The sequence below is a fragment of the Lycorma delicatula genome, chromosome 7 (assembly GCF_047948215.1).
Source record: "Lycorma delicatula isolate Av1 chromosome 7, ASM4794821v1, whole genome shotgun sequence".
Classification (NCBI taxonomy): Eukaryota; Metazoa; Arthropoda; class Insecta; order Hemiptera; family Fulgoridae; genus Lycorma; species Lycorma delicatula.
Window position 1 is genome coordinate 131856269 of NC_134461.1, and position 22108 is coordinate 131878376.

The following is a 22108-nucleotide window of genomic DNA, read 5'->3' on the forward strand; positions in this document are numbered from 1 at the left end:
AATCTCCTCTAATTACTGAAGGCTTACTCTGCTAATGCTATACTTCCTTTTATTTCCATTGTGCTCTTCCCAGTCCTGTCACCATAGTCCCTAATTCTTTAGTTTTCCTCATTTATTTTCATTCCTAACTCTTTCATTCCTTCCTCCAGGGCTGTTAATAATCTCTAAAGAGCGTATGTACTATCAGCTAGAATTACCTAACAATTTAATGTTGTAGTATATTCAACTTGTGTTTTGTGTGTTTAACATGATTTTCTTCTGCTAAGAATTCAAGTGTGCTGGACCCTTGGTTTTTTGACCTGTATTTAAAATTTACATGTTCTGATTAAAACATTTGTATGTATGCCCTGTTTCTATGAGGAGATTTACAAGAAAATTATTCTGAAACTATGCCTAATGCCTGCATGTGTTTTTATATCTGCGAGTTCAGTCACTCTGATGCCATGTTTAGTCCAATCAGTTCAGTTCAGATATACATTCCTGGGTACTGTGTTTAAAAGTGTTTTATTATATTAATGGCTTTTTTTTAACTTGGGTTCCTTGTCTACATTTTTGAAAACAACAAAGTGAACTTTTTTCTTGAAACTTTTAGCTGTGGTTGATATCATTTTCATTCAATAGGAATGAATTTATTTTTTTCTGTATTTTATGTTGCATGTTGTCAATAACTATGATGGGTAACTATTACTTATGCCAAATTTTCTATTGATTGAGCTCTTTTCTGTAATTTTCAGATAGATATAACTTTACTAATCGCATAGGTAGAATTTCCATTTACGATAACAATAGTATTTATGTATCCATAAAACAAAATTTCTAAGTGTTTTATTAGATGACAAATTCTCTTGGGATGATCAAATTGATTTCATATGTAACAAAATCAAATTGTACAGTTTTCCTTTGAAGCGTCCTTAATAAAACGCTAAGTTTGTCATTATTGTTACATATTTATTATATATTATTATTAATAATAATAATAATATATAATTAATGTCTGAAGTGAAATACAATTTCTTGGGGCACCTTCAAAAAGCCAGAATAAGTTTTTAAGAGTGAAAAATCAGATTAGATTTTTGCCCATACTTTGATTGTTACCCGTATTTAGAAAATTAAATATGTTCCTTGTGTTCATTTTCATGAATATGCAATCTTTGTTAAAAAAAAAAAATAGTCACTTATTCTTAAAAAATAGCAATAACCATGTCTAACAAACCAGATAATAGAACAATTTTTGTGCAACTTTATGGTACTTCAGTTTACGAGCAAGGGACTTTATTATGCTTCTGTTTCCATTTTTAATAAATTACCGAACCATTTAAAATACTCTTCCCACCAATTTAAAGTACAATTAAACAACTTTTTTTTATAGAAACAATAGTACTCTTTTGATGAATTTTTAAATAATAATAATATTTTTTTTTTTAAACTTTAATTCTATGTATTCGAGACAGCACTTACATAAATGTTTGGGTAAATTGTGAATTATCTTGCAATTATTTTTTACATTTAGTATGCATGTATTTACTTTAATATTACTTATTTCTTGTGTTTAAATTTTAGATTATTAATATGGATTTTAATCATACCTATTTTCTATTTTATTATTAATTTTGTATCTTGTGATGCTGCACTGATCAAGGTTTTACCATGGTTTCCCTTAATCTAGCCTTTTTTATCTGTGTAATTGCATATCTACCCGCTTCTAATTCATCAAAATAAAAGATTTATTAATTTTCCTTACTTATTTATTGTTGGGCTGACAAAGGTATCTGTATTAAGTGATGTAATTTTTATATAAAAGTTGAATATTTGTGCTATGTATACTTATTAAGTACTGTCGGAAGATGTGTTAATTTTAGTGAGTTTTCTTCATGTTTTAAAATTGTGTTTTCTACTCTGAACAGGATGTTACATATTCTGCAAAGAACTGTAAATTAGTGGTATATTTTTATGTGTAATTTTTTAGTAATTACATACAGTAAAGTGGTTTCCATTTCAAATAGATATACTCTTTTACAAATTAAAACTTGGGTAATGTTATTGAAATGTTTATTTACAGATACTGAGCCAAAGAGTACAGTCAGCTAAGGCACGCCAAAAACTAAAGAGAAATTTAATGAATAATGGTGAAGTAAGTATAAATAAATATTTAATACCTTCCTTTGCGATACAGAATGATAGAATCACTCTTTTATGTTAATCATCATCATCATCATCATCAGTGTTTGTACTTGTTCTTGGGTACATCTTTACATTATCAATTGCTCCATTCCATTTTAGCTTCCGCTTCTAGATGAGCCTTCTGTTTCTATTTTTTCTTTCTATCAACAGTCCTCTAAAAATATTATGTAAATATATCACTTCAAAGGTTTCCTATGAAGATTTGCCAGAACAATTAAATTTAGTTGGTCCTTACTCATAGCATACAATTACGGGAATGGTAAGTAATGGTTTTCTTTAAGGGGGCGTGTTTACAATGACTTCAGAATCTTGAAGAAAACAAATTTTTTTAGCATATCTATAATAAAACCTTATTTCTGATACAAGTTTACTACTTAGAGTGTGTAATTGATCAATAATACACACATTATACCTAGTTAGCTTGGATATTAATAATAACTGTAAAAAAAATCACCTAACCTAATATTCTTATTCCAATAAGCAACAATCTCCTTAATTTCAAACTAAAAATAAGGTAACAAAATACATTTTCATCTTTTAATTTCTGGTAATTAAATTTAAATTAAAAATATTATTAACGAATAATTAGAATATTCTGTAGAAAATATCACATCTGATACAGTTAAATAAAAATTATTACCTGTGTACATTATAAGCGACAGTTTTTAAACTTCGCATTAAAAAAAAGGAAATTATCTTTTTGTCATTATTCCATAACCTACATACACTTTCTAGATAAATTCATACTTATCAAGATTACAAACAACACTAAAGATTTTATTACATGAGGCAAGACACAATGCGCTAAACTTCTATTTTTTCAAAATAGCAGTTATAATATAAATACAAATGTAATTCTTCAAAATCATTATAGCTTAATACAATTTATAACATGAACAAAAAGAAGAATTAAAGTAGAATTTATATTCTTACTAAATAAGTGATTTTCAAATGATAATATCAAATTTACTCTCTGGCTTTAAATGGAATCCATATCGCAATTTAAGAGAAATTGAGACCTGATAGACATAAATTTAATTTTAAACACAAATGCCAGTTAAAGGGTAATTTAAATTCACCATCCATTGGCATCAGTCTAAGGCAACAAATTCTAGAAAGTCTGTTATCACCCATTAATAATAGCTTAAACATCAATTAACCTTTATCTTAAAGATTTTAAGGGCGGAATGAATTTTCTCATTCTGATTTGAACATACGCTCTGGGAGCGTTTAAGTACAGTTTCAGAAGACTTTTATAGATAATAATTGTCCACTTTCAATTTACATCACCATATTTCACCCAGGTAAAACAGAGTAGTTTCAGCCAAAGCATCAAACACATACCTCTTAATTTTCAGTTAACAGATTTGGAGCCCTTAAAATGTTCCAATCAATGAATCAGGATCAATAAATCTTGAAAAAAATGAACTGAGAGGGCCCCTCTCAGTAAATTTGTACAAAATTTATCATGTTATTACAGTAGTAAAGATTTTTATTTATACATCAATATCCTTTCTGAAAAAAAAACACAAAAGACTTCAAAAGAAGTTATGAATACAGAATTCAATTTTTCTGGAAAAATCAAATTTTTCCAAAATTGTCATACTTTTCTGAGCCTCTGCTTATGTAGAAAACAAAATTACAATATCATTCATCTTAAGTTATCTTAATCAAATAACTTAAACAAATAAAATTAATTTCAAACACACCAGAATTTATGAAAAACTACATATCTCAGAAGAATGTAGGCTGAAAAGGAAAGGACTTATTTCTGCTTGTAAAAAGCCCTCAATAATCTCAATCTTACGTGAAAGCTCATCTGTAGAAGAAATAATCACGTAGAAGAAATAAATGTTAGAGCAAATAACTATTTGCTCTAACATTTTCATGATTATTTTAAACCATCAGAATGGTTTAAAATGCTATTACTTATTTCCAGATTATTTGTAAAATTTTCAACACAACTCTTCATAACAAATCAAACTAAATGCTCTAGAGATCAATAAAAATACCAAAAGCTTTCTTTTTGGTCAATGTAAGTGGCAAGTTTATAACTAAAGAAAGATAAAAACCAGCATCAATACAGTCACTTTCACTCCAAAAAGTCATTTGCCCCTCTGAATCCTACTACAATTTCCCTTATTTTGTTACAGATAACAGATAATATTAGTGAATGTTTTAAGTATTAAAAATGGAAATTCTACAATAATTTCTTATATTTAAAGGATTATGTTTTTAAAGGATTATACTATGTCAATTCTGTAGAAAAAATTTTAGATTGAAATGTTTTGTTAAATAAATTCAATAGATAATGGAGCCGTGGTGGGAGGCAAGTATGTAAAATATTCATTAGATACAGAGTCAAAAACCACTGCCTTATTTCTTTGTCTATTTTTAATTTTATCCGTATAATATTCATATCATAATATATTTTACCAGGTCAAATATCATCATTTATCAGTCCCTAATCATTGTGCTGCTGCATTATCCAGGATAACGACCTTTTAAGAAACCGTAAATCGGATTCTCTGTCTTGTTTCATAGTCCTTTTGTATGCTGATTGTCCTATTCACATTATCCACTCTGTTTTGTTATCCTTCATCCCTAGGGTATTCTGTGGACTTTGGCAAGATCTCACAAGATCTGGACTTGGGATGTGGGAATCTTTTGGTCTACTGTATCCTTGTTATTTATGTGATTTGATGGGAATGTCTCTGTCATACCTTTCCTAACTGATGACTGTTTAACAAACATGACCTATCACTGATATGCTTACTGGAAAAAACCAGTCTTTCAAATGCGATGTAATTAATTTAATTTTAAAACAGTAAAAGAAACAGTTTACAGCAGTTTACTACCCCTGATGTGACACATTTCAATCAACTTAGTTATAATTAGTTACGTAAACTCGCAACCTTTTGAAGTTTCAAAATAATTTTTAAAGTTTTGTCTTTAAAAACACCACAATGAAAATGATTTAAATCAAGAAATTGTGCAATATTTAAGAGAGTAGGATATAAACATAAAAAAATCCCGCTCTCCTTCAAGTTATGATAATGCAGCTGAGATGTCTGGAAAATATCAGGTTATCCAGGAATTTAATAATTTTGCAGCGTTTATACCATGTAGTGCTTTCCCTGAATATTGTTGGGCGGACAGCAGCCAGTGTATGTATAGAGACAATATAATTTTTTGGGGTTGTACAAAAACTATGCAATTTTTGTCTGGTTCAATATATGGCTGAATTTGATGAAAGAAGAGATATCCAAGAAAAAATCATTGAATTTAAATGTTAATGAGAGACTATTTATGTTGAAATTCTCTCTCTGGCTCAAGATGATCAGCTAGATACAATGCTTTAAACTCATTAAAAATAAACTGCATGGAAATTGTGTTAATTTTGAAAATCTTATCTCAGGATTCTCACCGAAGTTATGACGCTTGAAATGAAGAAGAAATATCTTGTGTAAACTATGTAAAATACATAGTTACATGTATTCTCGATTTATTTTGTTATGAAATACCAAATATTTGGAAAGAATAAATAAAGTAAGGTTCACGTTTCAAATGGAAGGACTTATTATAAAACTAGTTGTAACTCTGACAGAAAATATGAAAATAATTTGCAAAAATTTTTACTAATATGAAGTTGATCCGATTTTGAGTTAATCATGTGTTATAAAAGTGATAAAATATGTCAAATTAAAAGAAAATTATTTGCTGGTGAATCTGGTAATATTTTCTTCAAAACAAAAATTTAAAGCAGAGGTTTTTTTTGTAATCTGTGATCGCCTAATTGCTGAAATTGAATGAAGATCTCATTGTCATAAAGAAACATTTACATTTTTCATTTATTTTCAGTAATTATTAAGTAACAGATTTAAATGAAAAAATAATTAGAAAACAAAATCAAACAGTCATGAGCATATAAAAGTAATCGTTCAAAATATATATACTGGCACAGAAAATCTTTGAAGAACTATTAAAAAAGTTTTAAAATTCAACTGCTATACAAATGGTGCTATAGGATTTAGATTACATTTAACTTTAGCTTGTGGAGTTTGTGAAGTGGAGATATTATTTTCCAAATTGTCATTAATAAAAAATCAAAAGAGAAGCGCCACGTCTCAAAGAGTTTGTTGTACATACAGCATGAATTTGTTAGACACAGATTTCAAAGAAATAATCTGCGAATTTGCTGCTACAAAAATATGCAAAGTTAAAATATAATTTTATATATGCGCTGTGTATAATTGCAAAACAGTTTTTTATCGTAAATAAAATTGTGTTTGTTTCATTAATATTTTTTTTAACAATTTACAAAGTCATCTTCCATCTTTTGCCTGTGCCTAGGGGCCCCAAATGATCTCAATCCATCACTGAAAACAGCTGTGGGAGAGTAAGTTGTTCAGTTGAATAAAGTATACCAAAATTTCTCTTACATTCCTCATTATAATTCAAATTATTCACTTTAAAGAAACCTAAATAGTGATAAACATTTGTGAACAAAACATTTAGCCATGAATATTATAAATTTAAGTTTATTATACATCAAAACTTCATTATTGATAAAAACTTTTGTGGCAGGTCCTGTTTATAACATCTACTCTCATTCTTTTATATTTTCAGTTAAACTTTTGAGTTCCTGGACAACTACTGTTTCCTTTTAAAGATCAATTAAAAATTTTAGTTTTTTTCTACTACCAATGTTTCTAAATATCAATTAAAAATTTCAGTTTTTTCTACTACCAATTCTTCTAACGCTGCTTCAGTTGGGCCTTCTCTCATGATATTCTAAGTCAGTTGACTTACCTATTCTGAATTGTACCAATTAAGCTTCTACTTTCATAACATGAAAAATGGTAATTTCCTTATATTAAAATGTGTTAATGTTCTGTAAGAATAAGTATAACTACAACAAAATGCCATGTATTTCAAACTTTCTTAAATACTTTGAAAAACAAATCTGAATCTTCCTCAGGCATGAAGAAATACACAATTTATTCTTATACATAATAATAAATTGTATAATGTACAATATAATACGATTAATGAACAGAAAATAATGTTTTATATATACATAGATAATGTACTACATAAATTTCAGATATTTTTTCCAATACCATCATAGATTCCAAAAAAATCAATCATCTCATTCCTACTCTTACTACAATGATATGATAATATTCTATAATAATATTACTCTTTTTATAATAATATTTGTGACAGTTGCATCTTGTGTTCATTGTGAACAACCTTTGAAATCTATTAGGTGCAAATATTTTAATCTATTAGGTGTTTTTTAATAATTTATCTTCATATCACCATCACAGATGTTAAAAATTCCAGATAACACATGCACAGTTATATACAAGTTTTCCTGAATGATGTAATGACACCATCAATGATCCTGCCTTTTGTGGAAGTCCTCAACCAGTGCTTATATGATTCATTCTTCACCATTTTTGAGCATTTTTAAACAAATTTCTCTACTTATACTAACAATTCAGTGTATTTTCATCAGATTGTCTCTAATCTGGATTAATTTCTAACAATTTACAAGTTTTTTGGTAAAAAATTTGATTGTAAGAATAGAAAATTCAAGCTTTATAGAAACCTGAAAAAGAAACTGAATTAGTAAAGACAGAATAGTAGTAACTAATTAAAGTACACTCACTTTTGACGACAAAAAATTCATAACTTATTTCTGTTGCCACGATGACAGAAATACGAGTGTAATAATGAAGTAAAAGGATTAATTTTTTTTCTTTAATGAATATCTTTACATGAATTCACAACTTCGGCCACAAAGGAGCTACGCCTTGGTCTATGGCTTAAAACTTTCTCTGGGGTAACACAAATGTATCCTGCAAATTTGAAAGAAATTGGCCAGTTAGTTCTCATAAGATGCGAAAACAAACAAAGTTTCAGCTTTATATGTAAAAAAATATAACTTTTATTAACAATATCTTCATTTACCTATATGTTTACATAATCCACCTTTTGCAATTAAAAAAAAAATTTATCCAATGTTGTACTTCTATCAGATCTGTAGTTTATTTCATTATCACACCATATTATGTCATATGTTTTACTTACATCCATATCTAATATGAAAATATCCAACCTGAACAAGATACTCTTATAAAGTATGTTCATTGATAAAACTAATTTTACTCATATTATAACATGATAAATAATTTTATTTATTTATTTTCATTTATGTTACAGGTAAATGGAAATGGGCTTTTTATTGAAAGTATGCATCATGAACCTTCTTCAATAGAAATTTAACAGTGGAACAATTGATAATAAGAAATCATTTAAAAATATATATGATAATTTGTTAAGAATTAATCACAGTAATCGTTAACCATTAATAGAATAAGTTTTTTTGTTTTATAAAATGTTAATTGATATTAAATTATAGTTACTGATTAATGAACCAAGGAAATATGTAATTTGCCTTTTTGTATTCTTTTTTTTTAAATTTGTTGTAGTCTCACATGACCACACATAAGCTTGCAATTATGAATTCTTCTTGTCTTGATTTTTCTTTCTTTTCTTCCTGAAATTTTCTTGTTCTAAATGCACATGCTTTCTTTCTTTCTTCATTCCATTTTATATTCAGATTTGATGTTTTCTTTTCAACCTGAGAGTCCTTAATTCCTTTTATCATATCCCTACAATCACTTCTACTTTCTATTAATCTTAAATCTTGATATTTTCCTTTTCCATGTCTTCCTTAACTTCTTTAAACCGGTTTTTTTGTCATTTTCTGCTTTTCAAAACAGTCCACTAACTTCCTCATTCTATTAAAATGACTATAGAACATTAATCTTCTCTTCTTGAAAGTTAATGTTCTTTCAACTTTCTTGTATAGATTTTTATTGTTTCTTAATCTATATCCACCGCTTATTCTGGTCTTAGAATTCTTCAAAACATTCCTTTTTTTCTTCTCAATCATTTCCACTGTCAACTTCTTTCTTTGTGATAAACAAAGATTTGTTAAAAAAAAACTGATGTTGCTCGACTAGCAATCATATGTATATTTTCTCACAATTCCAATTTTTGTATAATGAGTTGTACAATCCTTACTTTCAAGTAGAATTCCTATTCAGCATTAAATGAAAAAGCAATCATTACGGTATGTAAGTATATGACCATAACTTTCTTTTTGTTCTCACTCTCTGTAAATGAAATCTTTAATTACAGTCTAAGTAACGTATGCATTTTTTAGATAATGTGTCTGGAAATTGATCTTCTTCTAGTTTTCTGCTCTGCAGGTCCTTATTTTTCCTCCACAGTGTATAAAGAATATGAGTGTTTTTTAATACATCAATCAAAAACTTAATCTTCCTTCCATTTCATACAATTTCCTTCAACGTTTCTTTTAATAAATTCATCAACAAACATTTGTTTTTCAGTAAATAATGGATTTTATTTTATTGAATACAATTAAACATTAATAAAACGCACATTAATTTTTTTTTTTAATTTTGTGATACTTATCTCATTGTGTAATTTGAATAGGCTTGTTACTGTATTAAAAAAATGATTAAAATAGAAAAATTCAGATTATACAACCGTCACAACTAGAACTGATAAAGTTAGTTTTTTTAAAATTATATTAATATTCAATTGATTTCATTGAGCCTTTCTATAGAAGATTTATTTCTTATGGATCATGAATTTTTTGTGTCAAATGATTGGTTATTGTTAGTGATGAGATCCATTAATAACACTATTTTTATTTTTATCTTTGTTGGAAATGTTTATAATAGTTTTGTTTTTCACTTTTAAAAATTAATGGGTTAGTTTTACCACAGAAATGTTATTTTATTATGTTTTTTCCCCTTTTTTTTGTAGTTCAGACGATAATAAACTGCTTGTTTGCATGACTTAAAAAAAATTGCATTTGTAAAATAATTTAATTTATTTTGAATTAATATACAAATAGTTTTTAGTCTTATATTTGCATAATTATTTATTTATAAATAAGTTTTATAATTAATGCCTTTTTAATGTGCATTGATAAACACCATTAATGCCTTATATTAATAGATCAATAAATTCAAATAAAAGTACACAAATTGTATTGACGTATTATATATGTGTAAAAAGCACAGTATTTTTTATTTAATTCTTGAAATAAAAATCATTTAAAAATTACTACCTTACTATAGCATTTATTCATCGACTATTTTATGTGAAATATGTATTAGATATAAAGAATAATATTTTTCTTTTTAATTTTCTATGTATGAATTCATTCACATTATAACATTAGCAATTTAAATCTGTGCAAACTTTTTACTAAAATAAGTTTTTTACTTAATAAAGAATATTTTTCCAACTTTTTAATTATGTAGGCAATAGGTCTATAAATAAATTACAATAATGAAGACCACATTATTCAAATATTTAAGAGTATCTTGTTTAGTATGATAAATGTTTCAGAGAATATAATTTTTATATAGTGAATAATTTTATCTAGAATAAATGTTATACCTGTACTGCCTAAGTAATTTTTTTTTTTTTTTAATATATTAAGGATTTCCACAGTATGTTTGGTTTATATTTAAAATGTAAGGTTATCAGCAAAAAATCCCTGTGATTATTGTTTTAGACTAATTAAAAATTAACCGTATTTAATGTTGGCTGTTATTTTAATAATACTTACAAATTACTATATTATTATAAATTAATAGTTAATTTTTTTTTTTCATTGTTCTCCGTATGGGGAGGAAAAAGCTCTGCCAGTCATCGTCAGACCTGCACTGACGACAATGCGGGACTTCCACCCGCTAAAAAACCTCCCTCTCTTATCATGAGTTATTTAACTACCTGTTACAAAACCTTTTTCATCACATATGCTACATCTGTATATAAAAAAAATTTTAAAACCACTCTTAAACACACTAAAAGGTAAAAAATGATTTTAGGACATATTTCAGAATGGATTTGACAAGCTTTGATGGTAATATGTAAGATTATGCGAAAGTCATAGCTTAAATTAAAAATTTGATGTTTTTCCCAATTTTTACATATGCATGATAAATTCCCTAAAGAGTGGGATGCAAAGATTTGTACTTTGTCATAAGCTCCCATTCTTTATACCAGCGGTTGTTGTTTGATATCTACCGCCCACTTTTGTGTCTGTTAGTGGTAAAATTTTCTAACCGCTCACCAGTTCCACAGTAATGGTGATTTATAAAGTAGGGAAGTAACTTTACTTAATAAAATTTTTAAAGCAGAGTTACAGCAAGTTAAAGCATATAATAATAATTACTTACCAAATAATTTAAGTCAGACTTTTGCTAAGTTTGACAGAATAAATCTTTATACAACTTACTGTAGTTAAATCTATCTTTTTATTTATACTTTGCATACACAGAAGCACAAAGTCTGATGAAATTACATTTGATTAATTAAATTATTAATGAGATCCCTGAGGCTGACGCTGCAAAACTAAGTACTGGATGTCTGACTCAGTTTTTGTAAGGAACAAACGAAAGTCTTCTCTTTCAGAAATATTCAGGCGGCTTCTTTCTTTGATCATAATATGATTAACAGCACGAAAGCCTGATTTCACAAGATATGAAGTAGGGAAACTAAACATCATTTTCCAGATATCTGGATGTATGACAGGCATTTTTTTATTTTGCCATAGGTTTTCATATCCACCACTTTAAAAAGTGGTAGATATTACTTGAAGAAAGTAAACATAAATTTGTTTATGTTTACTTTCTTCATCACATCTAATTTCTAACAGTTCTTCTTGGCAAATTGTATCAGTCTTTTCAATATTTGCGGTAAAAGAATTGTTCATCCAGTCATACACCTTCAATTTCAAAATATCTTCAAATCATTTTTCCATGTCCAATTTAAATTCGTTGAGGTGGCTAGTGAATCTATCCATATCGTCTGGAGTTACATCTTCTTTTATAGATGACAATTTAGGAAACTGATGAAATTCTCACTTCAATAAATTACAACAAAGTAGTTCAAGTTTGTCAGTAAATAATAACACAATACTTTGGCAAGCTATAAGAGTTTTATTAGCTCCTTGTAGCTGTAAATTGACATCATTAAATCTCTTGAAAATATCTACCAAATAAAAGGCATCATTCTTTACTGTTGACACAGATTGGTCTCATTATTACTTTCAGAAAAGTAATAATAGTAAGCTGGGGACCAGGTTGACTACCACTGCTTTATGACATTTATCACACATATGAAAAAACTGGCAAAAACATCAAATATTTAATTTGAAGCTATAACTTTCACAAAATCTTACATATCACCATCAAAGCTTGTTGTCAAATCCATTCTGAGATATCATCCTAAAATTATTTTTTAGCTTTTAATATGTTTAATTTAAGAGTGGTTTTACATTTTTTTTTTACATATTTTTTTTATTTCTTCTTTTAAGTGCGTCTAATATAGAGCCTCCAATTTCCAGCCGGAGTGTGTTGCAGACAATTTTTTTTCACCTTGTGTACCGTCACATGTTCAAGTTCTGTCAGCAGCAAAATTACTTTTTTGATTTTTTTTAACCTTTTTGATGGTTTTTTTTTTAATTTTAAGGTGATTTTGATATTATTTATGTGGGGAAAATGTGCACTTCTCACTTATGATCAAAGAGCAGTAATGACTTTCATTTTAGTATGCGATTCATAATTATCATGAATCATCAGATACAAATATTGAATGTAATGTTTATATGAAATCTGAATTTTTACCTCAACCATAGAAAAAATACTTTTGTTCAATTTAATCAGTTGAAATGATAATATCACAAACATGGATAATTCTTTCACTAAGAAAATATGCATGTAAACAAGGTTGCATAAGCTCAAGGGGCATTTTTTTCACTTAGCAACTTGAGAATGTTGCTAAAATGAGTTGTCATCAGGAGCAAACCTGTAAGAAAAATTTCAGAGCAAATGGATAATAGGAAGTGCTTCAAAATTCAGACTGAAATATTCCGTACCATGAATCTCACATACATAATTCAAGAGCGAGTTAATATAAGAATGGTAAAAAAGACATAAGACTCAATTATCGGTAAAATTATGTTCTGTATTACAAGTTGCAGCCACTCTTCAAGGTTTTTAAAGTAATTTCTTAAATCTGAAATGAAAGTAAAAATAGGTAATCCTGTTTTAACAGTTTTCATAACAGGAGATCTTTAATTTGACTCTTCTGCATGATTCTGCTTTATGTATAACACTATTTTACCCCAAATGGGACAATTTTAAGGATTTCTTTTTAATTTTATTTTAATTTAGTTCCTCTAGTAGCTTTTCAAGGAAACTTGAAAAGAGAAAGATTTATTAACAAAAAATTCCTTACATAAACAATTTGATGATATTTGAAAACAGATCTGAGTGATTGTAGAAAAATACTACTGCTGGTTTATACAAGCTTATAACTTAATTTTTCTTTTCTTCATGTTAAGTGTTTTTTCAAACCACTTTTTGTAAATAATGGGAAAATTTTTTTTAATATGACATCTATAAATTGGTATTTTTAATTTTTTATAATGCCAAAATGAGAGATTCATTGATCATACTTTTGTAAATAAATACGTATTAATTTACATACTTAAAGCTTTTCTATAGTGGTTGTACAAAACTGAGCTTTAGTATAATGAAAGTACTTTATTAAGTTATTTAAAATTCCAAAGTTTTAAGTAAAGATTTAGCGGTGAGCGATATTCAATAATATTTCTAAACAGTTTTTCTTTCATATCTCGATAACTTGTTCACCAAAAAAGTTAAAATTTGGCTGAAATAATTAGCTAAGTACATTCATTATATATCCCAGTTTTGGTCTAATTTTTATCCACATCAAAAAAGGTGTTATTAAGGTCAATTTTTTTTTCTTATTTAAGCACAATTTGTTTTAGCTTTGTTCAATAAAGTTGCAAAATATTTTGCCAACTTAATGAAGTAAAAACTTATTCTAGTAAATAAACTTTCAACCCCAAAAAGCAAGAAGGCTAAATGGAACCATACTTAAAATATAATTTTTTGTTTAACTTTAAGTTTAAAAACTGGAAATCCATTTTTAAAGTTGTAGCTGTTATTAAAAATGTTATATGAGGTAGCTGTTGAGAAAAGGGGGTCAAACAGAACTTAAAAATTTTTACTGAATAATTTGATATTTTTTGCAGTTGTTCTCTAAATACAACATAATTAAGTCATAAAATTTATAAACCCTATGATGAGTTAAAACAGTCTTGAAAACACTGTTTTTCTATAAGGCTTATATTGAAACATCTTGAAGCAGTACTCTGTTAATGAAACAAGAACATATACAATGGCCTTGTGTAAATTCTAATGGTGATTAGTTTTATCTGCTTTCACATGAATTCAAACTTCTGAACAAAATCAGTACACAACTAAAGAATCCCAACTGATAGCAAATGACATCAATATACGAGGTCTGTAAATAAAGTAACGAGACTAGTTTTTTTGGCAGCCAAAGTGACAACATTGTAAAGTTACTAGCAAACATATGGTTATATGAACAGCTGATTTATATTAGGTATTAATATTTTTAGTCTGTTGACATGTGAGATGTAACATTTTCATGAAACGAGTTTTTGTTGTGCGTTACAAAATGAGTGCTACTAATTACGAGCAACATTACACAATCAGGTTTTGTATTAAACTCTGTGAGAACGCTACGTTTTCAAAATTGAAAAGGGTGTATGGAGATGACTTTCTGTCACAAGCCCAAGTTTTTAAGTGGTTTAAAGCATTTTCAGATGGCCGAAAATCAGTTGCGGAAAATTCACACTCTTGAAGACCGTTAACGTCAACAAGTGAACACAACGTTGAGCAAATCAGAGACTTGATCCAATACAACCAGCGATTAATGTCAGAATGATTGTAGAGCAATTGAATTTGAATTGTACCACAGTCCATCAAATTTTGGCAAACAAATTAAGCATGAAAAAAGTTTGTGCAAAATTGGTCCCAAAATAGCTCACTGTTGAATAGAAAAATAACAGGGTGGAAGTGTGCCACAATCTTCTATGGCGAATTGAAATTGACCCAGACTTTCTAAAAAATGTTATTACTGGTGATGAATCTTGGATATTTGAGTACGACCCAGAAACAAAACAAGGAGAGCAAGGAGTAGCACACTTCAAACTCACCAAGTCCCAATACAGCAAAAATGATCAAAAATCAAAACCGTGCTAATTTGTTTCTTAGATAGTAATTGCTTTACCATCCATAAGGACTTTTTGCCTACAAGACAGAGTGTAAATCAATATATTTACCAAGAAATTTTTGAAAGACTGCAGAAAAGAGTTGTCTGCATGAGATCAGCCATCAAAGACAACTGGATGGTGCATCATGACATTGTACCTTGTCACACTGCAGTCTCAATTAATGACTTTTTGGCATAGAAAAACATTCCTGTAGTTCCTCAACCACCTTATTCACCTGACTTCAGTCTCTGCTTTTTTCCTGTTCCTGACTTTAAAAAACACCTCAAAGGACACTATTTTGGAACAGTAGAAAACATAAAAAAAAAAATGTAACCAACTATCTGAAGGATATTCCGGTTTCCAAGTTCCAACACAGCTATGAAGGGTGGAAAAACTGTCTGAAGCATTGCATGGCTTCACAAGGGAATTATTTTGAAGGTGATAGAGTCCATGTATAACTGGACTGTAAATAAAATGTTTTTCTGAACCAGTCACATTACTTTATTTACAGACCTCGTACAATGCATTGATTTCTCTAGAGATACTTGTATTATGAGTGCAGTAAAAAAAAGCGTATTTGATTTAAATTGTTATCTGTTCATTAGTATATTGTTTGTTTCTTTAAGCTTATACATTTCATGATGTTTAAGTGTGTTAAGGTGTGGTCCTTTGTGTATAAGTAGAATATTATTGATACTATATACGACACTATGAAATCTTTTCTATGAAATCTATGACACTATCTATATGACACTATGAAATCTAAACATTTTGTCAATAATAAGAGGGCTATTCAGAAAGTAAGGAACGTTACCGCCTGACGCCGCCAGGCGCACGCCAATCGCGTATATATTGGTGTGCTCGTGCTTGGCACCTCAGTCAGCGTCTAGCCGTGACAACGGGAACATCTCCGCACTGCCCGTTTTTTTTTTATATACAAATTTGAAATGTGTGCTGCAATCGAAAATCCCGCCAGTTGAGAGTTGCGGTCTGCGATTCGTTTTTTGTTGGCAAAAAACTTAAAACCAATAGAAATTCATGGGGAACTGTGTGAAGTGTACGGGAACAACGTAATGAGTGAAAGTTCTGTCAGGAAGTGGTGCATTCAGTTTAAAAATGGCCGAACAAACGTTCACGATAAAGAGAAGAGTGGACGTCCGAGCATTGTGACTGACGATCTGGTCTCCAAGGTTGACGAAAAGATTCGTGAAAACCGCTATTTCACAATAACTGAGCTTTCTCTATGTTTCCCACAAGTTTCACGGACTTTATTGTTTGAAATTGTTTCACAGAAGCTAGGCTACCACAAATTTTGTGCAAGATGGGTGCCAAAAACGCGTCACTGAGTGGTTGAGATCACAGGCGGCAGAATTCTATGACACAGGAATTTCAAAGTTTGTCCACCGCTATGATAAGTGCCTGAATTTGTATGGTGATTATGTTGAAAAGTAGTATTTTAGTCCCTCTTTCACATGTATATAATAAAAAGTTTTTCTTGTACTTGGTTTTTTTTAAAATTCCAAGACGTTCCTTACTTTCTGAATAGCCCTCGTAGTAGCAAGATTATCATCTGATTCCATTAAGCCAGATTTCTTGGTATTTGATGACTCTCTACAACTAGTTGGAGAATTATTTCTTCTGTTGAATATCTATCAACCTTAGAAAGTGAGGTTGGAGTCATGCACTAGCATTGTTTGATAAGGTAGAAAACTGGCATGAAACATATATTTATTTACATAAGTATAACAAATAAATCTCTTATTTTGTTTTTTCTTCAGTCATTTGACTGGTTTGATGCAACTCTCCAAGAATCATTATCTAGTGCCAGTCGTTTCATTTCGGTATACCCCCTAGATCCTACATCCCTAACAATTTGTTTTACATATTACAAATGTTGCCTGCCTGCACAATTTTTCCCCTCTACCTGTCCCTCCAATATTAAAGCAACCATTCCAGGATGCCTTAATATGTGGCTTTATATATATAAATAAGGCTATAAGTCTGTCTCTTCTTTTAACTATATTTTTCCAAATGCTTCTTTCTTCATTAACACCTCTTCATTTGACACTTTATCCACCCATCTGATTTTTAACATTCTCCTATAGCACCACATATCAAAAGCTTCTAATCTTTTCCTCTCAGGTACTCTGACCATCCAAGTTTCACTTTCACATAATGCTACACTCCAAACATAGACTTTCAAAAATGTTTTCCTGAATTTAAATTAATTTTTGATGTAAACAAATTATATTTCTGAATGAAGGCTCGTTTTGCCTGTGCTATTCGGCATTTTATATTGCTCCTACTTTATCCATATTTAGTAATTCTACTTCCCAAATAACAAAATTCTTCTACCTCCGTAATCTTTTCTCTTCCTACTTTTATATTTAGTGGTCCATCTAGATTTTTTCTACTACATTTCATTACTTTCGTTTTGTTCTTGTTCATTTTCATTGGATAGTTCTTACGTAGGACTTAATCCATGCCGTTCACTGTTTCTTCTTAGTGTTTTTTACTCTCAGCTAGAATTACTATATCAACAAATTGTAGCATCTTTATCTTTTCACCTTGTACTGTTACTCCGGATCTAAATTGTTTTTTAACATTATTAACTGCTAGTTCTATGTAAAGATTAAAAAGTAACAGGGATAGGGATCATCCTTGTCAGACTCCCTTTTTTATTACAGGTTTTCTTATGTTCATCAATTATTATTATTGCTGTTTGGTTCCTGTAAATGTTAGCAGTTGCTCTTCTATTTCTGTACTTGAACCCCAATTTTTTTTTAAAATGATGACTATTTTGTTCCATTCTATGTTATCGAATGCTTTTTCTAGGTTTATACCTGCCAAGTATGTTGGTTTTTTTTTCTTTACTCTTCCTTCTACTATTAATCTGAGCACTAAAATTGCTTCCCTTGTCACTATACTTTTCCTGAAACCAAACTGGTCTTCTCCAGGGTAAGCTTTGCAGTCGACGAGTTGATTTCTAAATCTTTGCTTAACCATGAGATAATCTATCTGATACCTTGCAGTATCACCTGGCTTTTTTCATGTGTATATTTTTCTATTATGATTTTTAAACTGGGTGCAGGCAATTACTAAATTATACTTTATGCAAAACTGTATGAGTCAATCCCTTCTTTCATTCCTTTTGCCCAGCCCATATTCACTCACAATATTTCCTTCCTTGCCTTTTCCAGTGCTTGCACTCCAATCACCAAATATTATTATTTTTTCATCTTCTTTTATGTGTTTAATCAATTTCTTCATATAAACACGCTACCTCATCATCATGGACACATGTAGGCATACAGATATTAACAATCGTTGTTGACTTAGGTTTTGATTTTACCCTTATTACAATGATTCTGTCACTATGGATTTTGAAATACTCTATTGTCTTCCCTATCTTCTTGTTCATTATGAAACCTACTTCTCCCTGCCCTTTATTTGAAGCTATGTTTATTATTCTAAAATCACCAGACCAAAAGTTGTTTTCCTCTTCCCACTGAACCTCGCTAATTCCTACTACATCTACATTTAATGTATCCATTACACTCTTTAAATTTTCTAACCTACCAATCTTTTTTAGACTTCTAACATTCCAAGCTCTGACTCATAGAATGTTATTTTTTAATATTCTGGTTACCCCTTCCTTAGTAGTCCTCACCCGGAGATCCAAACGGGAAACTAGTTTACCTCCAGAATATTTTACCAATGAAAGCACCTCCACCTTTATTATTTGAAAGTGCAGAGAATTACATTTTCTTGGAAAAAAAGCAGCTGTAGTTTTCCATTGCTTTCAGCTGCACAGTACTGAATGAGTGCACAGAATGAGTGATGTTGATATGGCCATTTAAGTCCTCCTGACCTATGCCCTTAACAACTACTCAAAGAACTGCTGCCCTCTTTCAGGAATTATTCCTTAGTCTGGCTGTCAACAGATACCTCTCTGATATGATTGCACCTTCGGTCCAGCTACTCTGTATCACTGAGCATTCAAGCCCCCTCACCACTGGCAAGGTCTCATGATTTGTAGAGGGAGATTTTGTTATAAAAATAAAGAAAATGCCTATTTATGAAAGTCATGTTCATAAACATTTACCCAGTATCTACAAAAAGCAGTTAAAAGAGCAGAAAAAAGAAAATGATTAATAATGTTTAGAAATAAGCAGATGATTGTTAATATAATTATATTCTGCTGCTAAGATGTAAATGGCTAACCCATCGAGTTTGACTAGTGATGAACTCATCATTGCAAATCAGCTGATTTCAAAATCGAGAGCAAGGTAAAAAGCCTAGTAAAGGCAGTTACATTTGTATGCATTTAAATACTAGATAGTAGATACCAGTGTTCTTTGGTGGTTGGGTTTCAATTAACCTCGCATCTCAGAAATGGTCAACTTGAGATTACACTTCATTTACAATCATACATACCATCCTCATTCACCCTCTGAATTAATACTTTACGATGGTTCTGGAGGCTAAACAGAGAAAAGATATAATTTGCTAGATAACTTATTTTCACATTTAAGAGGTTGGTTAATTCATAGAGAACTGCTACCTAACGTAAACTACTTTGAAGCCTGAACTATTTCAAAATTATTCTTTTTTGGCTTGAATATAAATGAGTGAAAGTGATAAAAAATATCTTACTTCATCTATAAAACTTGAACAAAAGACTAGCATAGTGAAAATTGAAGGGTATAAAGTTAAAGTAATAAATAATTTGTTGGAAACGCTTTCTATAAAATTTATTGTTTTTGAATATAGCTGGCAGATGATTTTTGCTCAATCAATACCATTTCAATCTAATGCACTTTTGTCACTCATTTCACTGTGAGATCAGTTAAGACAAACAGTCCTATTAATTTTGTCAAAATAAATTTAAATATAATTACAATATTTATCAATGAGATGGAGAAAAGATATGAAATGATGGACAAAGAACTGAGCTGAATTTAGCATGAGTAATTTATTTAAGTTACACTTAAAAAGAATATTTCATTATGTTTTTTTTTTCAGAATAGCAAAGAATATTTTTTGTTAAAATTAGCATGAAAGCATGATTATATATATATATATATATATAGTAAAATTATTTACTTATAATAAAGAGATATATATATATATATATATATATGTACACCATACAGCAATTAATACTTCATATATAATTTTTTTCTTCACTGTTACAAGGTAATTTTTTGGTACAACTAAAAGGTATTCAACTAAATAAACTAAAAAACAGTATTTCTTGTTTGAGGTTTAAGTACCTCAACTTTGTAGTTCAAATCTGGTACAAGACTGTCCGCAGTCTCGTCTAGTTTTGAAGAGTTGATCACCATTATTTACGATTTCATATCTGCTGGTCGTTATGCATTTTTACAAATACCTTCTATTTAAATCACATCAGCATGTAAGTGATTGCTCAGCTCTACCGTCAATCATTGCAGTTATTTACTGTGGAGTAGTAACTGAAATTTTAGGAAAAATGTCAATAGCTGAAAAACTTTTAATCAACCACTTCCTACAGATCTTGAAGGTGAATAAACATTTTTTATTCTTGTTTTTGTTGTGTCACTCATTTTATTATCACTTTTTTAAGTTTTTCATAAATACAAAGAGAGCAACTATTTATCATACACTAAATAGTAATAAATGTAAAGACATGCATTTTTTCTCAATACATTGTATTCTAAAAATCTTTGAAAAAGCACTGACAAATTATTTGTGCTAAAAGGATTGAAACAAAATAATGTTTGTTTATAAAACAGTGAATTCTACTGATTTATCTTCTCCTTTAGCTATTTCCCGTTTCCAGGATATTCTGCCTCAGATGTTCAACAAGAACAGTAACATAATAAAAGTGAATACACAAGAAATTTTTAACTAGCATACAAAATAATTATCTATTTTACAATTATTTGAATGTTAGCCATTAGCCATCTTATGTAGGGTCTAAGTTCAGGGAGAAATTACAATATGGGCATTGCTACGTTTAATGACAGAAATATTTACAGCAGTACTTAAACCAGACAGAAAAGCCTGTTTAATGTTTTAACAGTATCACACCTAACTTTGTTGACTGAATGACCTGCGTTCACCCAAGTTTCATCCAGATAAAAAACGTTTTCTCATTTTTCTAAACTCTTTAGTTTGTTTCAAATATTTCCTTTGAAAAAAAAAATCTTTGCCAAATCCTTATGTCATCTCTATCAATGTAAAACTATTTCCATTTTTTCCTGCAAATCTGAAACCCATCAATAAAGGAAGCTTATGTAAACTAGTGTCTGACTAATTTTTGGTAAATCCAGATCAGTTTTGACAGCTGAAAATAGCTTAGTAAGTGTGGGCACTTCATTTTTAAAAAAGAAACCATGGACTTTGGATCTGACAACATTTTTATTGAAATTGTCAAATTGGCCTAAAACAGGTTTTGAATCTTTTCTTTTCTTTTTTGGCGTTTGTACTACTCCATAATTTTTCTTTTCAGCCTGCAATCTCTTAATACAAGAAATGGTAGCTATTTCAATTATCATGTGGTAGCTATTTTTTTAAAGAAGAGTGTCATTTTTGTCCACCTGGTGGATTGCATCAACTGGTTTAAGGTTGTTCTAAGTATCTGTTATGTATTTACACGCACCACACACATGCAGATTATGCATGTGATTATGCATTCTTTACGGAAAACGTAAA

General features: G+C 29.4%; 1 protein-coding gene across 2 annotated transcripts in view; it reads left to right on the forward strand.

Moving 5' to 3' along the window:
* The window catches only part of LOC142328025 (uncharacterized), a 117771-nt gene extending 109002 nt beyond the window's left edge, over positions 1-8769 (forward strand). For both annotated transcript variants that reach the window (XM_075371469.1, XM_075371468.1), the window contains exons 4-5: positions 2060-2131; positions 8413-8769. In XM_075371469.1, the coding sequence (XP_075227584.1) occupies positions 2060-2131; positions 8413-8475 (135 nt within the window). In that variant the 3' untranslated portion in view covers positions 8476-8769. The remainder of the gene's footprint in view (positions 1-2059; positions 2132-8412) is intronic.
* Positions 8770-22108: the final 13339 nt, after the last annotated feature.